The 22,098-nt window shown below is 46.5% G+C and overlaps 1 protein-coding gene across 2 annotated transcripts in view; it reads right to left on the reverse strand.

The window, feature by feature from the left end:
- Urgcp (upregulator of cell proliferation) overlaps window positions 1-22,098 on the reverse strand; it is a 46,966-nt gene that overhangs the window by 13,405 nt on the left and 11,463 nt on the right. Inside the window, exon 1 of one of the 2 annotated variants that reach the window (XM_052198225.1) lies at window positions 12,334-12,422. The exons of the other annotated variant lie outside the window; for it this stretch is intronic. Within the exon in view, the coding sequence (XP_052054185.1) occupies window positions 12,334-12,347 (14 nt within the window). The 5' untranslated portion in view covers window positions 12,348-12,422. Of the gene's footprint in view, window positions 1-12,333; window positions 12,423-22,098 lie in introns of those variants that run through there. 2 annotated transcript variants of the gene reach the window in all.

The raw sequence follows: 22,098 nt of genomic DNA on the forward strand, positions 1-22,098 counted from the left end.
TAAAACCAACAAGAAACAAACACCGAAAAACAAAATTTGTCCATATAGGTAATAAATAGCTCAATAAACAGTCATGCAGGTAATAAAAAGCACTTACTCACTACAGAAGAATACAAGTGCAGGGGTTACAACATTAACAGCACCATCAGGCCAGACGTAAGGGCACACACCTTTAATTCCAGCACTAGGGAGGCAGAGGCAGGCAGAGCTCTGAGTCTTGAGTCCAGCCTGGTCTACAGAATGAGTTCCAGGACAGTCAGGGTTACACAGAGAAACTCTGTCTCGAAAACAAACAAAAAAGAATAGCACCATCTTTCCACTGTACTTGCTCAGTATCAAGTCTCCCTAGGAAGTGCCAGGGAGGAAAACCCAAGAGCAACTAACAACATTGCTCGAGTGACACTTCCAGAGTTGGCCCACACTTATGTTAATAATGAAGTCCGACCTTAGTGTGCACCCACCATGTCTCCAACAGAAGGACTTTACACCCCTGCAGTGTTTTATTCAATAAATCGGGCAATCAGAACACACTGAAGACAAGTGCCCTTCTATCAGAGGGTGAGAAAGTCTCTCAAATGTACATGTCAGAAGACAAAGGAAACATTCCACACAGCAGCTGATCCTAGATTTATCCTGAAGAAGATATTTTGGGGTGAAATGAAAATGAAAGGTCCAGTCAGTGCTGTGGTTATATAACAAGAGTATCTTATTTCTTAGGAAACAGATACTGAAGGGCTTAAGGGGAAAGTACCAGGAAGCAAGTAACTACTCTCCCTATACACTGAATGCACTTGGGATCCCAGAGCTCACTGCAATGAAAGCCTAAAGCCAACACAATGGTATTTGGATGTGGGGTGTTGAAAGGTGAGTAGAAAAACTCCCAAGAATGGGATTATTAAACAACAGAAGAGGCCCTGAGCTAACAGGAGAGTCTGGCTGGTGGTGTGGCTCGCTGGCACTGCACATGCATGGCATGTGAAAGGCCCTGGTTTGAGAGCAGGACTACACAGTGAGGCCCTGGGTCAGAGGGCAAAAGGAGAAAACTGACTGTCCGTAGGCCGTGAGAGGCTCAGCAGGTGAAGGCACCTGCGGCCAGGCCTGGCAGCCTGAGGTCACTCCTTCCAGGCCACATGATGGAAGGAGAGAGGTAAGGCGTCTCCTGGCTTCCACGTGCTTGCATGCACACAGGTGTGCACACAAGTACACTCTCACTCATGCGTGTGCACACACATACACACTAAACAAATACAATAGAAAAGAACTGTGTCTGGTTAAACATAGATCCTCAGAACAGAAGCTGCAGGCCTGACTCAGAGGTCCAAGAACACTGCCCAGGGACCAAAGACAGGCTAAGTCAGACAACAGGTTTCTACAGCTCAGGACATTGGTCCAGCCATGCCCCAGGGCTGGACACTCCCACAGGACTTAGACTCTGGCTAGTAGTCAGGACAGGAATTTGACTTCGGCCCTTTCTGTTCCACAGAAGGAAACAGTAGGCAAACAGCAGAGGATGGCAACCCCACCGTGCTCACAGAAAGTGTGTGTGTCGGTTGGCAGGTTCTGTGTTTCATTCTTGCTTGCAAACAGAGATGTGCAAAGCCAAGACTTGGGGGTCCATCACTGCTCATGAGATATCAGGTTCAATGAAAGCCAGGCTGTGGCTGGTGCCTTCTAACCTACAGCCTCACTAAAGACACAGTGATTCATTCAAACAACAGACTGACTGTGTTACTAGGTCCTCACCCAATGTGATTATATCTGGACTTGAAATCTTTAAGTAACTTAGCATCAACTAAGGCTACAAGATGAGGCCTTCATGTGATAGGACTGGTGACCTCCAAGAGGAAGGCCACTCCCTCCCTGCAGACACAGAGAAAAGGCCCTTACCAGAAACCAAATCTCTCAAACCTATCTGCTAACTCAAGACCCATGATAAAGTCAACAACTCCAGTCTGTTGTGCCTTACAGCAGCTCATGTGGCCCCCAAACCCACACTACAAGGAAGGAAGCAGGGTTCAGAGAGGCGTGGCAAAGAGCTGCTCACACACATGCCCACATATGGCTGGGACCCAACAATCAGCTGGTTCCTTTTTAGCACATTCTCCTTGTTTTTAATGAGTTTGCAAAGTTTTTCAGCTTTGTGGTTCATCTTTTTTTTTCTTGTGGTGCTTAGAGTTGACAAGCACAGGTGAGCCTGGCACATACGCAACCTACAGCGAGCACAGGTTAGCCACTCACCAACTGTAATCAATAGGTTACTAACTGCTTTAGATAATAAGAACACCTGTGCTTCAAAGTCCCCTTCCCCTTATGCCCTACAATTCCAGAAAGTGGAAAGAAAGTCCAAGATTCCTCCTCTCCTTTGATGCCGACTGTGGACTCTTATCCTAAACTAAAATAATATCCCAAGAAATTTGTCCTGCCCCAAAGCCTTGCTTTATGAAACAGAAACATTAAAAAAAAAAAAAACCCTCTGGCTATGTGTTGTGGGTTGAACTGTGTGTGTGATCCTGCTTGGAAACAGGATCCTTGCAGGTCTAATTAGCTAATAAAGATGAGGTCACTGCCAGGTAAGGTGGTTCATGCCTGTAATCCAAGCTCTTGGGATACTGAGGCTGGAGGCTTATGGCTAAGTTTGACACCAACACGAACTACCTTATGAGTTCAAGTCCACTTGAGTAAGATATTTGACTTGGAATAAACAAAAGATGAGTAAGTCATGGTGTGGTAGTGTGGCCCTTACTCCAGTGAGCGCTCTCCTTAGGAAAGAGGGAAACTGGGACCGCACGAAGCGACAGGTGAAGACTGCAGTGGCACAGTGTGAGTCAAGAAGAGCCAGATGTCAGCACTCATCAACTCAGGGATTTTAAAGCCTCCTCGGCGAGAGGAGAGACATCTTGTCAGGTGTCTCTAGAGTTACTGTACAGCAGTTTTCCTCCCAGATTCAAACCTTCCAACTTGGAGGGAAATTTCTTCAGACACAGGTTGTAAAGGAAAAATGAGGACATTCTGGGGCAAGGTGGAACACCCCACCTTTCAGGAAAACTCCCTCAAGACAGAGTAAACAAAATAGCTTCAGGAAGCCCCTGAAACTGACTGGAGTCACTCGGCTCCTCCCTCACAGGAGTGAACAGTAAAGACTGTCGTCATCCCTGGAGGAGCCAAGCTACACAGCAAAGTCTGAGACCGGCCGGCCCACAGCCCGAAAGAGCGTGGAAGATGCAGGGAGCACGCAGCGGCTTCTGGATGAGCGAGCGAGGGAGGCCCGTTGTTGAGCCTCCTGCAGCTGCACAGTGTGTTCAGCTGCCCGGCTGTGTGAGCAGTCACCCACGCTGGGTGGGCTTGGGTGATACAGCTGCCTTTGAGTCATTTCTGCTTCTATAAGTAACTCCTTAGCTATACTCTGAAAGTAAACCCAATAACTCTTTGGCTCCTCAAACTGGACTTCTGTGGTATCAGTGCTTGCTGTCATGGGCCCCGTGGTCTGAGGCGAACAGGTTGTGTGTTGCATCTCCCCAGGAAAAGTCTATCACACAACAGTGGAACCTTATGACACTAGCCACAGGGAACTAGCATAGTGTATGTGTGGCTCAACAGCTGTGTCACCTCAGTCACCTCAATCCTCACTGCTTTCTAAGTGCCTGATTCTTCTCCATATAAAACCCTGGTCATACTACCCAGAGCCCGCCCTAATCCTGTGTAAGACCTCATTTGAACTGATCATACCTACAAGGGTCCGATTTCCAGAGTCACGTTCACAGGGCTCCGGCTTCAGCATACCTCACTGGGAGAACCAGTCAGATCGATAGTACCTAGGCTAGGGCTGGGGTCAAATCCTCTGCTGTGCCTTACTTCCTCCACAGAGACATTTCCTCCTAGAGGGAAGGGGCGCTCACAAGGCCAGTGGGTTTCGAGAGCCACAGGCCCCTCCCCAAGCTACAAAAGCAATAAACTGCAACCCCAAGATGGCTCAGTCAGTAAAGTCCCTGCCACACAAGCACTGGTGTGAAAATGGGGGACAGTAATGCACGCACATCTGCTACTCCTCACTGTGGCTGAGGGACGCGGGCGCGCTGCCTAACCAGCCTCGCTGGATCGCAGTGCTCCAGGCTCTGTGAGCGCCCCGACTTAAAGAAATGCCAAGAGTGAGGGAGGGGCTGAGAAGAGGCCCAGAAAAGAAAAAAAAAAAAAAAAAAAAAGCACGTGTGCTCTTCCAGAAGACCTGAGTTTGGGCCCCAGTGCTACATGGGGTGGCTCACAACTGTCTTTAACTTCAGAACCAGAGCACCCTGGTTTTCCAGCCTCTTGGGCACTGCACTCATACACAAAGTCACACTCTACCATGCATATATACATGATAAAAAAATAAAGACAATTATGTGGAGGGCTGGAGAGATAGCTCAGTGGTTAACAGCACTGACTGCTCTTCCAGAGGTTCTGAGTTCAATTCCCAGCACCCACATGGTGGCTCACAACCATGTGTAATGTAATCTGATGCCCCTCTTCTGGTGTGTCTGAAGAGACAGTGTATTCACATAAAATAAATAAATAAATAAATAAATAAATAAATAAATCTTTTTTAAAAAAGTAACTACGTGATTAAACAGACACCCAGCATGGACTCTGGTCTCCACATACATGGGTACACACGCCCTACAAACAAACGCCACATACGTACATACTAAACAAGTGAGAATCAGGGCCGAGTAAGGCAGCCCCACAGGTGAAGGGACTTGTGTCAAGACCTGTTCCATCCCTGGGGCTCAAGTAGCAGGAGAGGCGACTTCGACAAGTTGTCCTCTGACCTCTACGTGTGCCTTGTGGCATGCCCGTTCTGCCCCCACACATACACACATGCATACAGACATACAGAGCAACAAAAATGCAAATAAGTATGGATAAAAGCAGTAAATAACGGCTAGGACGCTGTTGGTGGCGCTGCAGGCCAAGTGTGCAGGAAGCCCCAGGGACGCGGCCCACCCACTCAGGTCCCCGCCCACCCGCCCGGGTCCCCGCCCACCCGCCCGGGTCCCCGCCCATGGTTTCCGGGTGCCACAGCTGCTTTTGGATCACCATGTTCCTATAATTAACCCAGTACACTTGAGTGGGCTTTGGTCGGTCAGTCTGTCTGTCTGTCAGGTGTGTGAAACTCCAGTCTTGGAGGGAAGTTGGGGCAGAGACAGACAGATCCTGGTCCCAAAAATAAACAGCAACTGAAGAAAGGCACTCAACAACTGTGGGCCTCCACAGGACACGTGCAACACACACACACACACACACACAGGCAAATTCATTTGGGATCAGGTTTTACTTTAAAGCTTGTTGGGCTTGGTTTCCTTCTCTGTGAGGAGGGGAAGTCACAGCACGCTCGCTCTGCACAAGTTTGCTATGAGGGTGAGTTAACAGTCAAGACTCTAGGACGGGGCCTGACCACTTTGGTGCAAGTGGGCCGGATCTAAATTTAAGAATGCTCTCTGGACTGCAAAGTCCCGACTTAGAGATTCTGGTTTGTTTCTAGGCACAGAGGTCGAGAGCAGGTCTGATGAAGAACTACCCCCCACAGCTCATGGCAGCGTACAGCACCCCACTGGGTCACCACCTACACCCTGTGGGGTCACTGCAAAGAGTGCTGAAGGCACAACCAACCGTGCCCACATGCAGTCAGAGCAGCCTCTGTGCAGAGGTCGGTGTTCCTGTCGGGTGTCAGGCTTCCCCAAAGCAAGAGACATCTTTTGTTTTGTCCGAGTGCGGCATGTCAGTCTCTCTCTCCTCTTTGTCCAACTCCCAATATCTGTCCCCTCAGTCCAGGCCAGACCCCAGTAAGAAAGGCAAGCCCTTCCGCTCCCACAAATGCTGGGGTGAGTATCTTCCCAGACAGGAGGAGCGAAAGCCCAGAGTAAAGCCTCAGCCACCTTCTTATGTCCAGAAAATGTTAACACAGCAGCTTTTAGCTGCTCCGAGAATTCTGGGTAGTGGGGACGTCCTGTGGGGAGTGTGCAAAAGTGGACGTAAGGTCTCCAGGTGAGGTTATAAAGATCAACTACCTGACCAAGAGTAAGAGCTGGACAGGGAGGAGGGAGGAGGGAGGAGGGAGGAGGAGAGAACAGAAAGAAAGGCAGGGAGAGCTGGAGCTGAAGGGAAGGCTCTTGGTGGAGAGCTTGCATCTGGGTCCCTCCCTCGGGCTCCAGGGACCCTAACACCCTCTCCTGACCTCCCCACGGGCGCATGCAGGCAAGCATTCCTTCACATAAAACAAGCTACAGAAAGAAACCTTTTTTAAAAACTGGCAGAGAAAAGACTGGAAAGGAAAGGAAGGAAGGGAGAGTGGAAGGCTCGCTCCTTCCCAGGCACCAGTCGGGGATCTTACCCCCCTCCCTGCTGAGTTCCCCTCACCCCAGCCAGCCTCAGGCTCCTACCCTCACTAGGTTTCTCCCCAAGCCCCACTCAGCCATGGCTCCTCCGAACTCAGCTCCTCTCACATCTAAGTCCTTCTTCCTCAGTGTGGGTGATGGCCGCAGCCCAAACCAAGAGTGTAGGAGTCTGGGTTCACTTTCATGCAAACCAAGTGTTACCTGTGGAACGTGCCTGCGTGCGTGCGTGCTCAGAATTCAGTGTTACCAACTGAAACAAATGTTATCAGGTCAAATAAATTGGCCTAATATTACTGAGGAAATACCAGGGGCCAAGGAGGAAGCTTCCTACTTCTTGGGGAGGCTGACCATATGTGTGGGTATAAGGAACTCTTAAAAGTCAACAGCAGCTGGGTGGTGGTGACACATGCCTGTAATCCCAGCACTCTGGGAGGCAGAGGCAGGTGGATTTCTGAGTTCAAGGCCAGCCTGGTCTACAGAGTGAGTTCCAGGACAGCCAGAGCTGTACAGAGAAACCCTGTCTTGAAAAAACAAAAAACAAAAGTCAACAGCAAGGGGCAAAATAGTGCCATTTACAGAATACTTTGGTGGTACCAATTTTAAAATGACCAAGATTCTCCACCTAAAAAAAACCCAACTCTTTACCCCTTTTTTTGGAGGGGAGGGGTTAGAGGGAGATGTTGGCCTGGAATTCACTATGCAGACCAACTGGGACTCAGACTCTCAGAGATCCACCTGCTTCTGCTTCCAGAGTACCAGGAGTAAAGATATGTAACCTTGGTTCCTCAGAAGAAGGTTCTTTGCCTCTGCTCTTCAACTGTCTAGGGATATAAATGGGCAGTATTGCCTCAAACAAAATTAACCATTCTTAACTGAATACTGTTACACTGTATACTGTAACCATGCCGCAGAAAGGTTAGGTATCCATTTCTTTTGTCATAGAATTTCAAGCCAGGTGTGATGGCTCATGCCTTTAATCCCAGCAGACCCGCATGGGAGAATCTCTGAGTTCAAGACCAGTCTGATCACAAGTTCCAGTCAGAACTACACAGAGAAACCCCATCTTGGCCAGGCAGTGGTGGCGCACACCTGTAATCCCAGCACTCTGGGAGGCAGAGGCAGGCAGATTTCTGAGTTCGAGGCCAGCCTGGTCTACCGAGTGAGTTCCAGGACAGCCATGGCTACACAGAAACCCTGTCTCAAAAAAAAACAAAATCCAAAAAAAGAAACCCCATCTTGAAAGAAAAACAAAAGACAATTTTGGCCAAATAAAATGAGCACAGAATAATATGACAATATGACCACTCTCAAGCTTCTAGATACAGGCAGATTGAACTTGGGTGACGTGGGTGGCATAGACCTATTATTCCTAGCTATTCCAGAGTTGATACAGGAGGATCACAAGTTCAAGGCTAGCCTGAACCAAAAATAAGACCTCAGTAAAACCTACTTCAGATATAGAAGGCTTACTGAGCTTGTGTGGGTTCAATTCCCAGACACCCCTCCAAAAACAACAAAGGGAAGTCTGCAGGGTGCTCCCCAAACTCAGCTGAGGCCCAGGGAGAGAGGGTGCTCCCTAAACTCAGATGAGGTACAAGGAGACAGGGAGATATCTCATTTCATCTATAAGGCTAAGTATAACAGACTACATAACACACATACACACACACACACAGACACACACATACACACTGGGGTTTCACTTTCCAGAGTTTTCATTCCTTGTGACCAACGCAGACTAGAAATCTAAACTGAGAAATAAAAAATAAATAATTCCTAAGTTTCAAAGTTCAAACTGTTCTCAAAAGCATGAAGGTCTCCTGCTTCCGACCCAGTCACGCCCAGGACATGAATCATCCTTTGCTAGCTATCTGTTGATGTATGTCAGCAACATGTTAGTCACCTATAATCTTCCTGATTACCAGGTCAACTGTCATAGTATCACAGCTTGTATTCAAGTGACTCTTACTTTACTTACAAACGGCCCAAACTACTGTTATTACAGTATATTGTATGAACGTTTCATTTTTATTACTAGTTGTTTTTTTAAAGATTTATTTATTTATTATATGTAAGTACACTGTAGCTATCTTCAGATACCCTAGAAGAGGCCATCAGATCTCATGGATGGTTGTGAGCCACCATGTGGTTGCTGGGATTTGAACTCAGGACCTTCAGAAGAACAGTCAGTGCTCTTAATTTCTGAGCCATCTCTCCAGCCCCCACTAGTTGTTAATTTACAAATTAGCTGGGCTGTGGTGGCGCACACCTAGAATCCCAGGACTCGGGAGGCAGAGGCAGTCGGATTTCTGAGTTCGAGGCCAGCCTGGTCTACAGAGTGAGCTCCAGGACAGCCAGGGCTATACAGAGAAACCCTGTCTCCAAAAAAAAACCAAAATAAAAAAAAACAATTTACAAATTAAACTTTATCATAGGGGTGTGATTTTTTTATAAATACATACAAAATTGCAAGGGGCTGGAGAGATGGCTCAGCAGTTAAGAGCACTGACTGCTCTTGCAGAAGACCTAGGTTCAAGTCCCAGCAACCAGTGACTCACAGCCATTTGTAACTCCAGTTGAGGGGGTCTGAAGCCCTCCCTCTTGGGACTTTCTTAGGCACCAGGCATGCATGTGGTGAACATGCAAACATACAGGCAGACCAGTCATATACGTAAATACATCTAAGAAGAAAACAGTATAAAGGATTGTGAAGTTAGCTGGGTGTAGTAGTGCTTATCTGTAATCTAAGTACTTGAGAGATAGAGGCAGGAGAATCAGGGCTTCAAGGTCACCCTCAGCTGCAGTGAGCTAGAGGACTGCCCAGTCTACAAGAGACCCTGTCTCAATTCATTTGATGTTAGTCAGTTTCAGACATTTGCTGGGTGTCTTAGAAGAAACCCTCTCTCTCAAGATAACAGAGAAAGCAACACTAGTATTCTGAGAGAGATGGTCTTACTGAAAATTTGAAGCAAACCTGGCTCCCTGAGTTCAATTCCAGACTTCCATAAAGGAGGAAGGAACGAATTGACTCTAAGGTTTTCCTTTAACTTCCACCCTGCCCCAACACACACACTTTATAAAAGGAATCTTTAGAATCAGGGAGCTTAGGATGGCCCGAGATCCTGTCGAGAATGAGAATGCTTTGGAAATAGGTTAAGTAGAGCACAGGGTGAAGGTCAACGCCCCAGCATTCCAGACACTGAGGCTGGAGGATCATAAAGTCAAGGCCTGCCTGGGCGACAGTCATACCTTGTCTTGAGCTCACCAATAGCTAGATTGTGTTTTCAGGACCACACACACCACCCTAACACTGCGTACAATTTCAAGGAACGGAGAGACTCCTAGAAGCCTCCATGAGAATTGCGGATCAACAGTTAAGTCCACAGAAATAGCCATCACAATGCAGAGTCTGTCTTGAGATGAGCAGAGATGGAGGACAGAGGAAACCCCTACCAGAGAGAAGGCGGACAGGGAGCTCTCTGCAGGTGGGGAGTCATGCAGCGGGGTCTGAGAGCAAGGCTGGCAGAATCTCCGGCCTTTCCTGTGGGCAAGGGGCACACCTGAGCACTGCTGGAACCGACAGTGACATTCCAACGTTCACTTTTATTTTAAGACAGGTTCTCATGTATTCCAAGCTGACCTCTTCTAACAGAGGATGGTGTTGACCTTCTGATCATTTGGCCTCTACTCCAGAGTGCTAGGATTACAGGCGTTAGCCACCGGGCCTAGTTTATGTGGAGCTGGGGACTGCTTCTGGTTAGGCTGCCTATAATAGTATGAGCTGTTCAGAAGGGGCCAGATGGACAGATGGGCGAGCTGTGCAGGGTCCTCCGCCTCTATGGTGTTCACCAGGATCCCCCAGACACGGCTGTGGTGGGGCTGTCTGGAGGTGCCTGTAGTGGGAGGCAAAGAGCCCAGGGGCCCTGCCTTCTCTTCTTGTCTTGATTCTATTTAGTTCAAGACCCAGTGGATTACGGGTCATCTTACACGCATCTTTTCTTCCTTTGGCACTAAGCCTAACACATCTGTAAGGTCCTCAAAACAGGTTAAGATTTTCTTCTTTCCTCTCTATTTGCTCTCTAAAACACCTAATGTAGTAGGTTTAATGATAACAGCTGTACACAGGTGTCTAAGGCCCCAGGCCAGCCATGGCTACAGTATCTATACCCTAGCTAAAATAATAATAGATAATAATAATGATAATGATGATGATAATAATAATATTAATAATCATAAATATAGGCAACTAGCTGAGTGAAGGGGAGGAGTCCAGGAGGCACTCTCTCACCTACCAGAGAAGCTTATAAAGGAGGAATATTTGGAAGTAATATCTAGAGACATGAACTGCAGTCAGCAAGTATATGCATATCAAAGTAAGCATAGTTTTCTCCTTAATGGGGTATACTAAAAGTTTTGTGACCTCAGTTTCATTAATAGACACCCCTAAGGAAATTATAGATTACTACATACCTCAAATTAACTGGCTCACTCACAACTAGAACCACAAATATTAATACCACCTACTATACAGACCATGGTTCAGGCATTACACTATTCTGTTATCAGGCAATACAATATTCTGTGAGTCGAGGCCCACAAAATTATTAATCCTAGTCCTCCTCTGACCCCTGTCTACAAAGCAGTGTGCTTAGATACAAAATGTACTATGATTTCTTATAAGCCAAACGGCAGCTGCCACAGTTCAGACGTTGCCTTACACTGTCCTAAGAGGCAGGGCAAGAATGCAGTAGAGGGACCTTGACCCTCTGGGTCCATCGGCCTGGCCTGCCCAGGATGGGCCACTGTTTATTCTCCTTATGAGCTCAAAGTACTGGATACCCAGCTGGCATCGAAAAAGGCCTGGTCCCAGAAGTGCCTGCTTGCCCTCAAGCCTAGAAAGGCATTAGGCAGGTGGAAATTGCCCATGATCTAGCTGGCGCCTGCAGGCCTGGATCAAGTTCAGATTGCTTCATTCACCTTCCTTCAGACCACTGTACCGAGCCAAACCACTCCACAGCACAGCGAGGTCTGCCATTGCGGGAGCTAACTTCTACATGCTCCCCCCCAGAAGGCCTGCACCTGTGAGCCTTCCAACTGCAAAAACACACAGCTTGGACTGCTACCAGTACTACTGGGTCTGAGACCCTCGGAATGATGGGGTACAGTCCAAAAAGATGTTTACCAACTCCAGCTATGACCTTGAGACCCATTTTCCTTTCTGTGACAGAAAAGCATTAGTCCAATTATGTCATTTCAAATCTCATAACCAGTCAAATCAAATCAAACGGTAGTAATGAACTGTTGAGAAAATGAGAAAAAAAAATACAAACTATGTGTCACTATAATTTCCTAAGAACATTATTTGAGAGAGAAAACGAACACTAGGAAAGAGCCAGAACAAGTGGAGCCATCCCACAGAAGCACCCCCGCCCCCACCCCAACACAGGCAGGGTCTTAGATCCCGAATCCGCTTTTTAACTCTGGACAGACAAGGGTCCAGTCCAGCTGAGCCCCCGTTACCCTGACTACCCCGACGTTGTGGGACATACTGGGGATGTCCCCTAACGACAGTGAACCCAAGCATCAACTTCCAACGCAAGCAAGTCCAAACGCCAGAAACACACGTCAGGCCTGCTAAGCCGCTCTGCGGCCTCAGCCGATCCCTAGGACCCCGAGTCCCCTCCCGCGGCTTCCCTGCCGCCCCGCTCCAGGATCCGTTTCCCGGCCCTGACCGGCCGCTGTCCTGGTTGGTCCGGCCCGCGGCCCTGCGGGGAGACCCTGGCCCGAGTACGACCGCCCAAGGTCGGCGGGGGGAGGCCGCGGGTCGTGGACAGACACCTGGGGGGACAGAGTCAGCCGGGGTCCGGCCGAGGCCACGGGGGCGCCGGGTCGTGGACAGGCTCAGCTCGGCCCGCCCCTCGCCCAACAGGCGCCCCCCGCGCACCCGGAGCGCCTCACTCACCCCGGCGACGCCATGAGCGCAGCGGCCTGGGCGCTCCCGCCTCCTCCGCTGCTTGCGCGGCTGCCGCTGGGCGCCGGGGAGGGGCCTGCAGGCCGCCCCCGCCCGCTCCGCTAGGGCGTCGGGCGGGCGCCGTGGGCCGAGCTCCCGGAGGAGGGCAGGCGGGCGCCTGCGGCGAGGGAGAGGACACCCGGGGCCCAGAGGACTAACGACTGCAACCTCCGCTCGGCCGGCTGCCCGGAGGCAGGAACTCACCTGCGGAGCCAGACCTGCCCCGGGGCCACTGACAGCTGCCGGACTGCAGGACGCCACCCTCTAGTTCCCGCATTCTGATGTTAAAGTCTGTAAGAAATGCACTTTCCTCTACCTCTGGAGAGTACAGTGTTATTACAGTTCTTAAGGAAAACAAAGTCTCTCCTGCTACCATTTCGCAGCGGGGTGGGTTAAGGTTGGTCTCTGTGCTGGTTACCCACTTAAAAAAAGTGTGAATATTAAGCCTTATATTGTATTACATAAAAATAAAAATTTTAGAACTTGTGCAGTAGAGTTTCCTAGCATCACCTACAAGCTATGAATACTTGGGCATGTAAAAATTTAAGGCTTGGTTTCGGTCCCTGCCAAATTAGTTTCAAAGACAAATTATATCTTTTAAGAGAAAATACCTAACTTAAAAAACAACAACTCTAGACTATGCAGTGCAAACCACTGCTGGTGGCATTTTTGTGTTAACACATTGTTTTGGGGTTTGGTTGGTTGGTTGGTTGGTTTTTTCCTTCCCCACCTTCCTAACTTCATGTTCTTTCTCCCTATTTTTATTGAGCCTGTTCTCTCTGTTTAACACTGTCCTGCCAAGAACTTGCTGTGTAGACTAGGATGGCCTGGAATTAGCAGAGTTCCACCTGCCTGCTTTTGCCTCCAGGGTGCTGAGATTAAAGTATGCACCACCATGTGGAACAGGGCCCAACGTTAGGTATTAGTATTCTTTTCACCACTAAAAATATTAAACACCAAAGAGAAAAGTGAACTCTTTGTTCAGTTACTAGAACGTCTAGGCTGGAAACTGGGCCCCAGCAGTTTACAAGCTGTAGTTGTGCAGATCAGACAGAAGCTCCCCAGGGCTTTCCTCATTCTCTTCTTCTCTCTGAGGAATAATAAATAAATGACTATTCGTTTGGTTCTGGTCCTCTTTCCGTCCTTTAATCCAGTTGAGGCTTCTGCACATTCTTGTCCTCTTCAGGAAAACAAAAGCTAACAATTACTTTAGAGGGAAAGCTGACATGTGGAAGGTCCAATACAAAGAACTAATCCAGAAGAAAGGCTGAGGAGACTGAGGACTGGGCAGTCATGATGACTGCCACCAGGGAAGGCCAGACAAGCAAGTTTAAAAATACAAACAAAACCCTAAATTGACGAGCAAAAGAAGGAAGCTGTGGCAGTGCAGGCCTCAGCTCCAGCCCCAGGAAGCAGTAGTGGCAGGTGGATCTCTACAGTAGGAGGGCAGGTGGATCCATCGGCTCTGCCTCCCAGCCTGGTATGTTTGCACTGTGTGTGTCCAGAGACTTCCCAGCACTGGATCCCTCTCCAGTGAGTCCATGTAACCTGTCATCATGTAACTTTACATAAAGTTTCAATGTATTTAGCTTACTTTGTTCCTCAGGAGGCTTATGTAGGCTTTGTTGTACATGTGAGCTTAATTATCACCAGCATAGTTTTTATCAAATTGTAAATTTTAGTTATATATGTATATACATATATATATACATACATACATACATACATACATAAAATAGCCCACTTGAAGTCAGACCCTTGAAGGTCTTAAGCTACTGAGTCCTACTGAACCAAAATTCTCCTTGTAGCAGCTTGTGTTCTCATACTAATTACTTTACCCAAAAACCTTTTGCAGTGCCCCACATGTGGGACCAAAGGAAGCCTGTCCCCAGTTGGTTTTTGTCTGGTCAATAAATTTACCATGGAGTTAATGACTGGGCAGGGAGACAGAGGCAGAACTTTCAGGGTCCCTTCCCGGAGGAAGAGGAAGAAGAGATTCCACCACGACCAGAACTTAGGAGGGAGACACAGCCACAGCCAACATGTAGGTGCAGGGGGAAAGCTTCCAGAGAGGGCTGCCTAGCAGGGTCCAGGATAGCAAAGATGAAACATAGATTTAGTGTTAATTCAGGAATATTGGAGGGAAGCGTGTGTTAGCCTTGTGGAGTTAGGGAGTGGCGCAGACACTGAGCTCTTGAGGATTATTTAAGATATAAGTGCTGGGATTACAGGCGTGCGCCGCCACTGCCAGCTAGCAACCTAACTTTTAAATCTTTATTTTTAAATGTTGCTTAACCCGCCAGGTTCTGCCTTCTTCAGTGCTAGCACTGAGGAATGTACAACTTCTCCCACGCTGTTTGTTTTGCTTAAATTTTTCCTTAAATATTTTAAATTCACTAGGCGGTGGTGGTACACGCCTGTAATCCCAGCACTCTGGGAGGCAGAGGCAGGCAGATTTCTTAGTTTGAGGCCAGCCTGGTCTACAGAGTGAGTTCCAGGACAGCCAGGGCTACACAGAGAAACCCTGTCTCAAAAAACCAAAGCCAAAAAGCCAAAAAATATATATATTTTAAATTCATTTTTAATGAAGTGTATGTGTATTGTGTGTATTGTGTGTAGGTATGTACACATGCATGTGGCTGTGGAAACCGGAGGTATTATGTCCCCCTGACCTGGAGTCATTGCAGGGGGCTATGGAAGCCAGAGGTATTGTGTGTTCCTGACCTGGAGTCATCAGCGACTGGTTGAGAGTGCCTGGACACAAGTGCTTCACACAGCTTGGGTGCTCTGCAGGTGCAGTGCGCTCTCCGCTGCTGAGCCTGCTCCTCTCTCGAGCCTTTCTACTGCATTCTTGGGTTTTGGGTTTTTGGTTTTTTTGTTTTTTGGTTTTTTGGATTTGGTTTTTTTTCGAGACAGGGTTTCTCTGTATAGCCCTGGCTGTCCTGGAACTTACTCTGTAGACCAGGCTGGCCTTGAACTCAGAAATCCACCTGTCTCTGCCTCCCAGAGTGCTGGCATTACAGGCCTGTGCCACCACCGCCCGGCATTCTTAAGATTTATTATTTTTTATGCATGAGTGCTTTGCTTGCATGTATGTCTGTGTTACTACACATGTGCAGTACCCACAAAGACTAGAAGAGAGCATTAGATCCTCTGGAACTAGGTTACAGATGGTTGTAAACCATCATGTGGATGTCAGAAACACAACTCAAGTCTTCTGGAAGAACAGCCAGTGCTCTAGACTACTGAGCCAGGCCCAGCCCCTTGAGTTGCATTCTTTTTTTTTTTTTTTTTTTTTTTTTTTTAGATTTTTGTTTTTTTTTTGAGACAGGGTTTCTCTGTATAGCCCTGGCTGTCCTGGAACTCACTGGGTAGACCAGGCTGGCCTCCAACTCAGAAATCTGCCTGCCTCTGCCTCTGCCTCCCAGAGTGCTGGGATTACAGGCGTGCGCCACCACCGCCCGGCTGTGTTGCATTCTTAATGACCACTATTGCCTAGACAACAGAGACACATAATGCCATTCACTGAAAACACTGTATCCCAGTTTATACATCTCATGTAGAGTAAAATGAAAAACTTTTCTGGTATTAGGTAAAGCCTATTATTCATTTTAATTGACAAATAGTATTATTTACAAATATATTAGTTATCTATTCCCAGTCTCATAAATATTTACAAGGTTTCTCTTTTGACATTTCACTTCAAGTCTTTAATTGTGAATTGTGTCCATTTTCAATAAGTAATTTTTGAGAAGTATAATATCTTAAATGTGGATATTCATAATATACAACTAAAAGAAATCACTTTAAAAAACCAAACCTTTACCTATCCCTAAGCTTGTGAACCCAAGTGTGCTGTGAAGTAAACTGCCAACATTAAGTAACTAGCACCAATTTCATTTCTAGAAAATTTTCATCATCTGGAACAGAAACCGAGCCTTCAGACATAACTCTCTACCCTACTTCCCCAAGCCTCAAAGCTCTGTCCTGCCGTGGCTACTTGAATGTTCTCTTTCTAGGGATCTGTTTAATGGGATCATAACTTCCTTTAGGACCATCTAATAAAATTATTTTCGGTTGTCAGAATATCTCGGCTAGAAACTGGGCTCCAGCACCTTATTAACTATAGTTGCCCACAATGTATTCAAGGTTCATTTTTTTGCATTTTGTCTGTTCAGACTAACAAAACTTATCTCTATCGACAGACTGGGAACCGGAAACAACATGGCTACAGCTCCAAACTCTATTTGTTGTGGTGGTTTTCTGGTTAGATCGTTGATGTGTCCTCACAGAGCCTCTTCTGTGCATATGTGTGGAAGCATGGGGAGGGAACAGGCATTCTCCATGGTGTCTTCTTGTCTTTTTCTTTTTTTCTTGCATCATTTTAGAAAAGTCTTGTTTTTACGTGTCTGGGTGGTCTGTCTGCATGTGTGTCATTGTATCACATGTGTGAAGTACCTGTGGCAGTCAGAAGGTGGCATCAGATCCTGGGAGCTGGCCTCGCACAGTGTAAGGTGCTGAATGAGTGCTAGGAACAGACCTAGTCCCTACAAGAGCTGGGTCAAGCTCCAGGGTGTCTCAGTCAGAAGCTTAGCGGGTGAGGTTCTGATCCCGGGGCACCACTCCCTAGGTCCCATCACAGCTTACTGCTTTCAGCACAAGCCTTGGTGCCAACATTACATTTCCTGGTATGTTTCTTTTTACTTCTATTGTACATTGTGTGTCTTTTTGCCCCATTTGTTCTTTTTCATTGTAGACCTACATAAGGACAATTATGAATAACTACATGATAAAGTCAATATTAGGCTGTCTTGAAATCTCTACCAAAAGGGAAAAAAAATAGTTCATTACTTTTCAATTTAGCCAAAGGCATATTCTTCAGATACAGGGGTTGGGGAAAAAAAACAAAAACCTGCCTTATTCTTTGCAAAAATATCACAAAAATGGAATGGTCTCTAGCACTTGCTAAAATTGCTCCCCTCTGAAACCTTTTGAGCCAGGGCCTCTATAGTTCACACATAGGTCACATTCAGGACTATTATCTCCTACTAGACTGGTCTGTTAATCCCCACTTACAGCTCCAACCACTCTCTCTCCCTGTTGAAGAACCCTCAAACTTCCACATTTCCCCCCCCCAAAAAAAAAACCAAAAAAACAAACAAGGTCAGGCAGTATAACACCCCACTCCTGGTACCAGCTTCTGTCTTAACTTTCTGTTACTGTGATAAGATACCATGACCAGCTTAGAGAAGAGTTTGTTTGAGGCTTATAGTCTCAGAGGTTTAGACTCTATGGCCATCATAGCAGGGAGCATGACACCAAGCAGGCGTGGCACTGGTGCAGTAGCTGAGAGCTCACGCCCTGAAACACAACCATGAGGCAGAGAGAGAATGGGAATAGTGCGGTCTGTTGAAACCTCAAAGCCCATCCTCAGTGACACACTTCTGTTGCAGGAGTTTTCCTGTCCAATCACATTAGGGCAGTGGGAGACCTGTGATTGGACAGAAAAAGGAGGCGGAGCTAGGAGTTGGGGAGACCGGGAGAGGCCGCAGGAGGAGAAGGAAGGAAAATGGAGGCCAATGTGGTATTATCAAAAGGTTGGAATAACTGGGGTAAAGCTTTATCACTATCAATTGGCTCTGAAATTATTGATTGGCATCTTGTAAACTGTTTTATTGATATATAAATTCAATTGGTTAACTATTAAGGTTTTTTGTTTGTTTGTTTCTTTTTTTTTTTTTTTTCTCAAGACAGGGTTTCTCTGTGTAGCCCTGGCTATCCTGGAACTCACTCTGTAGACCAGGCTGGCCTTGAACTCAGAAATCTGCCTGCCTCTGCCTCCCAAGTGCTGGGATTAAAGGCATATGCCACCACTGCCAGGCAACTATTAAGTTTTAAAAGTCTTGATTCTACCTCGTAATTAGGTGTTGAGATGGCTGATCATGAGGTGTGTGGGGAATTGTGTGGAAGTGAGAGGTACTCTGGACCTGCGCCAGGGGCTGGAGAGTTGGCAGGTCGATTTTTTAAAATATTTTCTTCAACACACTTCCTTTAGCATGGTCATACCTCCTACCCCTTCCCAATCAGTTCTACCAGCTTGTGACCAAGCATTAAAACATATGATCCTATGGGGACCACTTTCATTTTAACAATCACAAGCAGCAAGTACTTTTAACCTCTGATCCATCTTTCCAGTCCATCTTCTTTTCTTATAAGCAGACCAATCCTATCAGATTAGAGCTTTATTGTTAAGATCTTATCTAATGCTAATTATAATTACCTCTTTAGAGGAAGGTCACAGAATCCTGTTGAAAGTTAGGAATCTAGGCTAGGAAATTCTAGTTTATAAACTATGGTCTTTTTTGTTTGTTTGTTTCTTTAAAGGTTAGATCTTGCTGGGCGTGGTGACGCATGCCTTTAATCCCAGCACTTGGGGGGCAGAGGACAGAGGCAGGTAGATCTCTGAATTCCAGGACAGCCAGGACTGCTAAACAGAGAAACCTTGTCTCAAAAAAAAAGAAAGAGAGAGAGAGAGAGAGAGAGAGAAGAGAGAAGAGAAGGGAAGGGAAGGGAAAAGGAAAGGAAAAAAAAGGAAAGGAAAAAGGAAAGGAAAAAGGAAAGGAAAGAGGTAAGATCTTGTTTTACCCAGGCTGGCCTTTTCAAACTCATTTATCCTCCTGCCTCAACCTCTAAGAATTCATGAGCGATAAAAAGGGAGGTGGGGTGGGGAGGGTTGGTGTTTCTGCCCCTACTTCCCAAGTAGGATCACGATGTGTGCCACCATGCTTGATTAAAAGGACATTTATTACCTTTGCTCTTTATAAAAACGGAAATAATGACAACAATATTTATTCTCAGAATACTAGTAATTTGTAATCCCAACACTTATTGGGAGATGGAGGCAGGAGACTCAGGAGTTCAAAGCCAGCTCCTGCTGCATAAGAAGTTTTAGAGACCCTGTCTCTAAAAAGCTGGTGAACAGACCCAAAGAAGCCAGATAACAAGGAGGGCTAAGGGAGGATGGCTGAGCCTCTCTCAGATAGGGAGATAAAGTACACTTCAGAGGTGGGGGGGAGGGAGGGGCTGGGCAGGAGAGGGGAGGGGGTGAGGTATCACATGCAGGGAGAACAGGGGAGAGAGAATGGACCTAGGACAGAGTGGGTGTTGGGGGAGCCCCAGGGTGTCTGCCTATGGGAGGACTCTAGCAGAGACTCCTAGCAGTGTAGGATCTGGATCCTGAAGTGGCCCCTTCCTGTAGCAGGCAGGACACCAGTGGAGGGATAAGAACACAACCACCCACAAACCTTCAACCCAAAGTGTGTCCTGCCTGAAAGAAGAGCAGGCACAAAGGTGGAGCAGACACAGAGGGACAGCCAACCGCACACAACTATTGATGCTCTGTTTCGCTGACAAACAGGAGACTAGCACAACTGTCCTCTGAGAGACTGAAAAAGATGCAGAGTGCAGGGCGTGGTGTTGCATGCCTGTAGTCCCAGCACTCTGGGAGGCAGAGGCAGGCGGATTTCTGAGTTCAAGGCCAGCCTGGTCTACAGAGTGAGTTCCAGGACAGCCAGGACTGTACAGAGAAACCCTGTCTCGAAAAAAAACCAAATCAAAAGAAAAAAAAAGAAAAGAAAAAAGAAAAAGATGCAGAGACCCACAACCAAACATTAGATGGAGCTGGGGGAGTCTTGTAGAAGAATTGGAAGGATTGAAGGACCCCGAAAGGATAGGGACTCTACAAGAAGACTTAACAGTCAACTAACCTGGGCCCTTGGAGCAGGCCTGTACCTAAACCTGTTGCCTGCTTATGGGCCCTGTGCCCCTAACTAGGCTGCTGTGTCTGGCCTCAGTGAGAGACAATACACTTAATCCTGCCACAGCTGACGTGCCAGGAAGGTGGTGATCCCTGGGGGGAGGGAGGAAGAGCTGTAAGAGCAGACAGTGAGAGGAGGGGCTGATAGTGGGATTACAGTGAATAAGTAAATAGAGGAAAAAGCTGGTGAGATGGTTCAGTGGGTAAAGGCACCTGATGCCATGCCTGCCAACCTGAGTTCAAACCCTAGGACCATGTCATAGTAAAGAGAAATACTGTAACAAGATGTCCTCTGACCTTTACAAATGGACCCTGGCACAAATGGTTCCTACCCCCACCCCAAATAAATAAAACTTTTTTTTTTTTAAAAAAAAGGGCATGGTAAGAAATTTCTGTTATCTTAAATTATTTAACATTTTAAAAAACAGCAAAGTTTATTTTTAGTTTGTAGTGCTAGGATTAAACCCAAGACCTTGCATATGCTAAGCAAATGGTCTGCTACTGAGCAACTCAATGAAAGTTTTTATTTATTTTATTCATTAAACACTTTTAAAAGATTTATTGTTTTGTATGTATGAGTGCGTTACCTGTATGTATGTTTGTGCACCACATACATGCCTAATACCTGCAGAAATCAAAAAGAGGACATTGGATGCCCTGGACTGGAGTTATGGTTGTGAGCTGTCATGTGGGTGCTGGAAATTGAACCTGAGGCCTCTGCAAAAGTAACAGTGCTGGTGCTCTTAACCACAGACCAACTCTTTAGACCTAAATGTGTTATTTTTTTTTTTAAATGATCATTTGGCCCTACCAACTGGCTCTAAGTCAAGGATGACTTTGACATTCTGATCTTCCTGCCTCCACCTCCCCAGTATTGGGGTGGTAGGCATGTGCTACCACAACAGGTTTATGTGTTGATAGGAGCTGAAGCTAAAGCTTTATATGTACTTGGTCAATCTACCAAATAACTCCATCACCAGGCTCCAAAGTTGTAGGTCTGGAGATGGCCCAGTTCAGAGTATATACGATTCTTCCAGATGACCTGAGATCAGTTCCCAGCAGCCTCAAACAACCCCAGCTCTCATAAGATCCAATGCTGCAGGCCTCAGTGGGCACACAAATCATGTACATTTACTCACACAAACACACATAATTTAAAAACAAGTTTTGTTTCTTGAAAAAAAAAGGGGGGGTGGCTGGAGAGATGGCTCACAGGTTAACAGTACCGACTGCTCTCCCAGAGGTTCTGAGTTCAATTCCCAACAACTACATTGTGGCTCACAACCACCTGTAAGGATGTCTGATGCCCTCTTATGGTGTGTCTGAAGACAGCTACCCTGTACTTATATATACTAAATGAATCTTTAAAAAAAAAAAAGGTTGACAAACTAACAAAAACTAATTTGTTATCAAATTAACAAAGGGGGGAAAGCATACACAAATAAAATCAGAAACATTAATGGAGACATTGCTATTAATCTTACAAAATCAAAAGAACAGCTATATACTAACAATTTAGATAATCCAGATGAAATGAGTAAATTTCCAGAAATATAGATTGTTTTGAAGTTATTAATCATTTTTCTTATCACTGTAACAAAATATCTAATGACAATTTAAGAAGGGATGAATTTATTTTGGTTCATTTGAGAGTAAGTCTATCGTGACATGCAAAGCATGGTAGCGGGATCATAGGAATGATGTCTGCATTGTACTGGCTATTAGAAAACAGACTTGGCAAGAAGCTAAGCTAAGCTAACTCATAAGATCCCTTGGGACTTCATAACCTACTTGCTTCAGCTAAGCTAGGCCCCATTTCCTAAAGGCTCCACAACCCCCAAAACAGTGTCACTAGTATGCAAACACATAGGCCATGGGGGACATTTCACTTTCAAATTGTA

Source organism: Apodemus sylvaticus, chromosome 11 (assembly GCF_947179515.1).
Source record: "Apodemus sylvaticus chromosome 11, mApoSyl1.1, whole genome shotgun sequence".
In the NCBI taxonomy this organism is placed as follows: Eukaryota; Metazoa; Chordata; class Mammalia; order Rodentia; family Muridae; genus Apodemus; species Apodemus sylvaticus.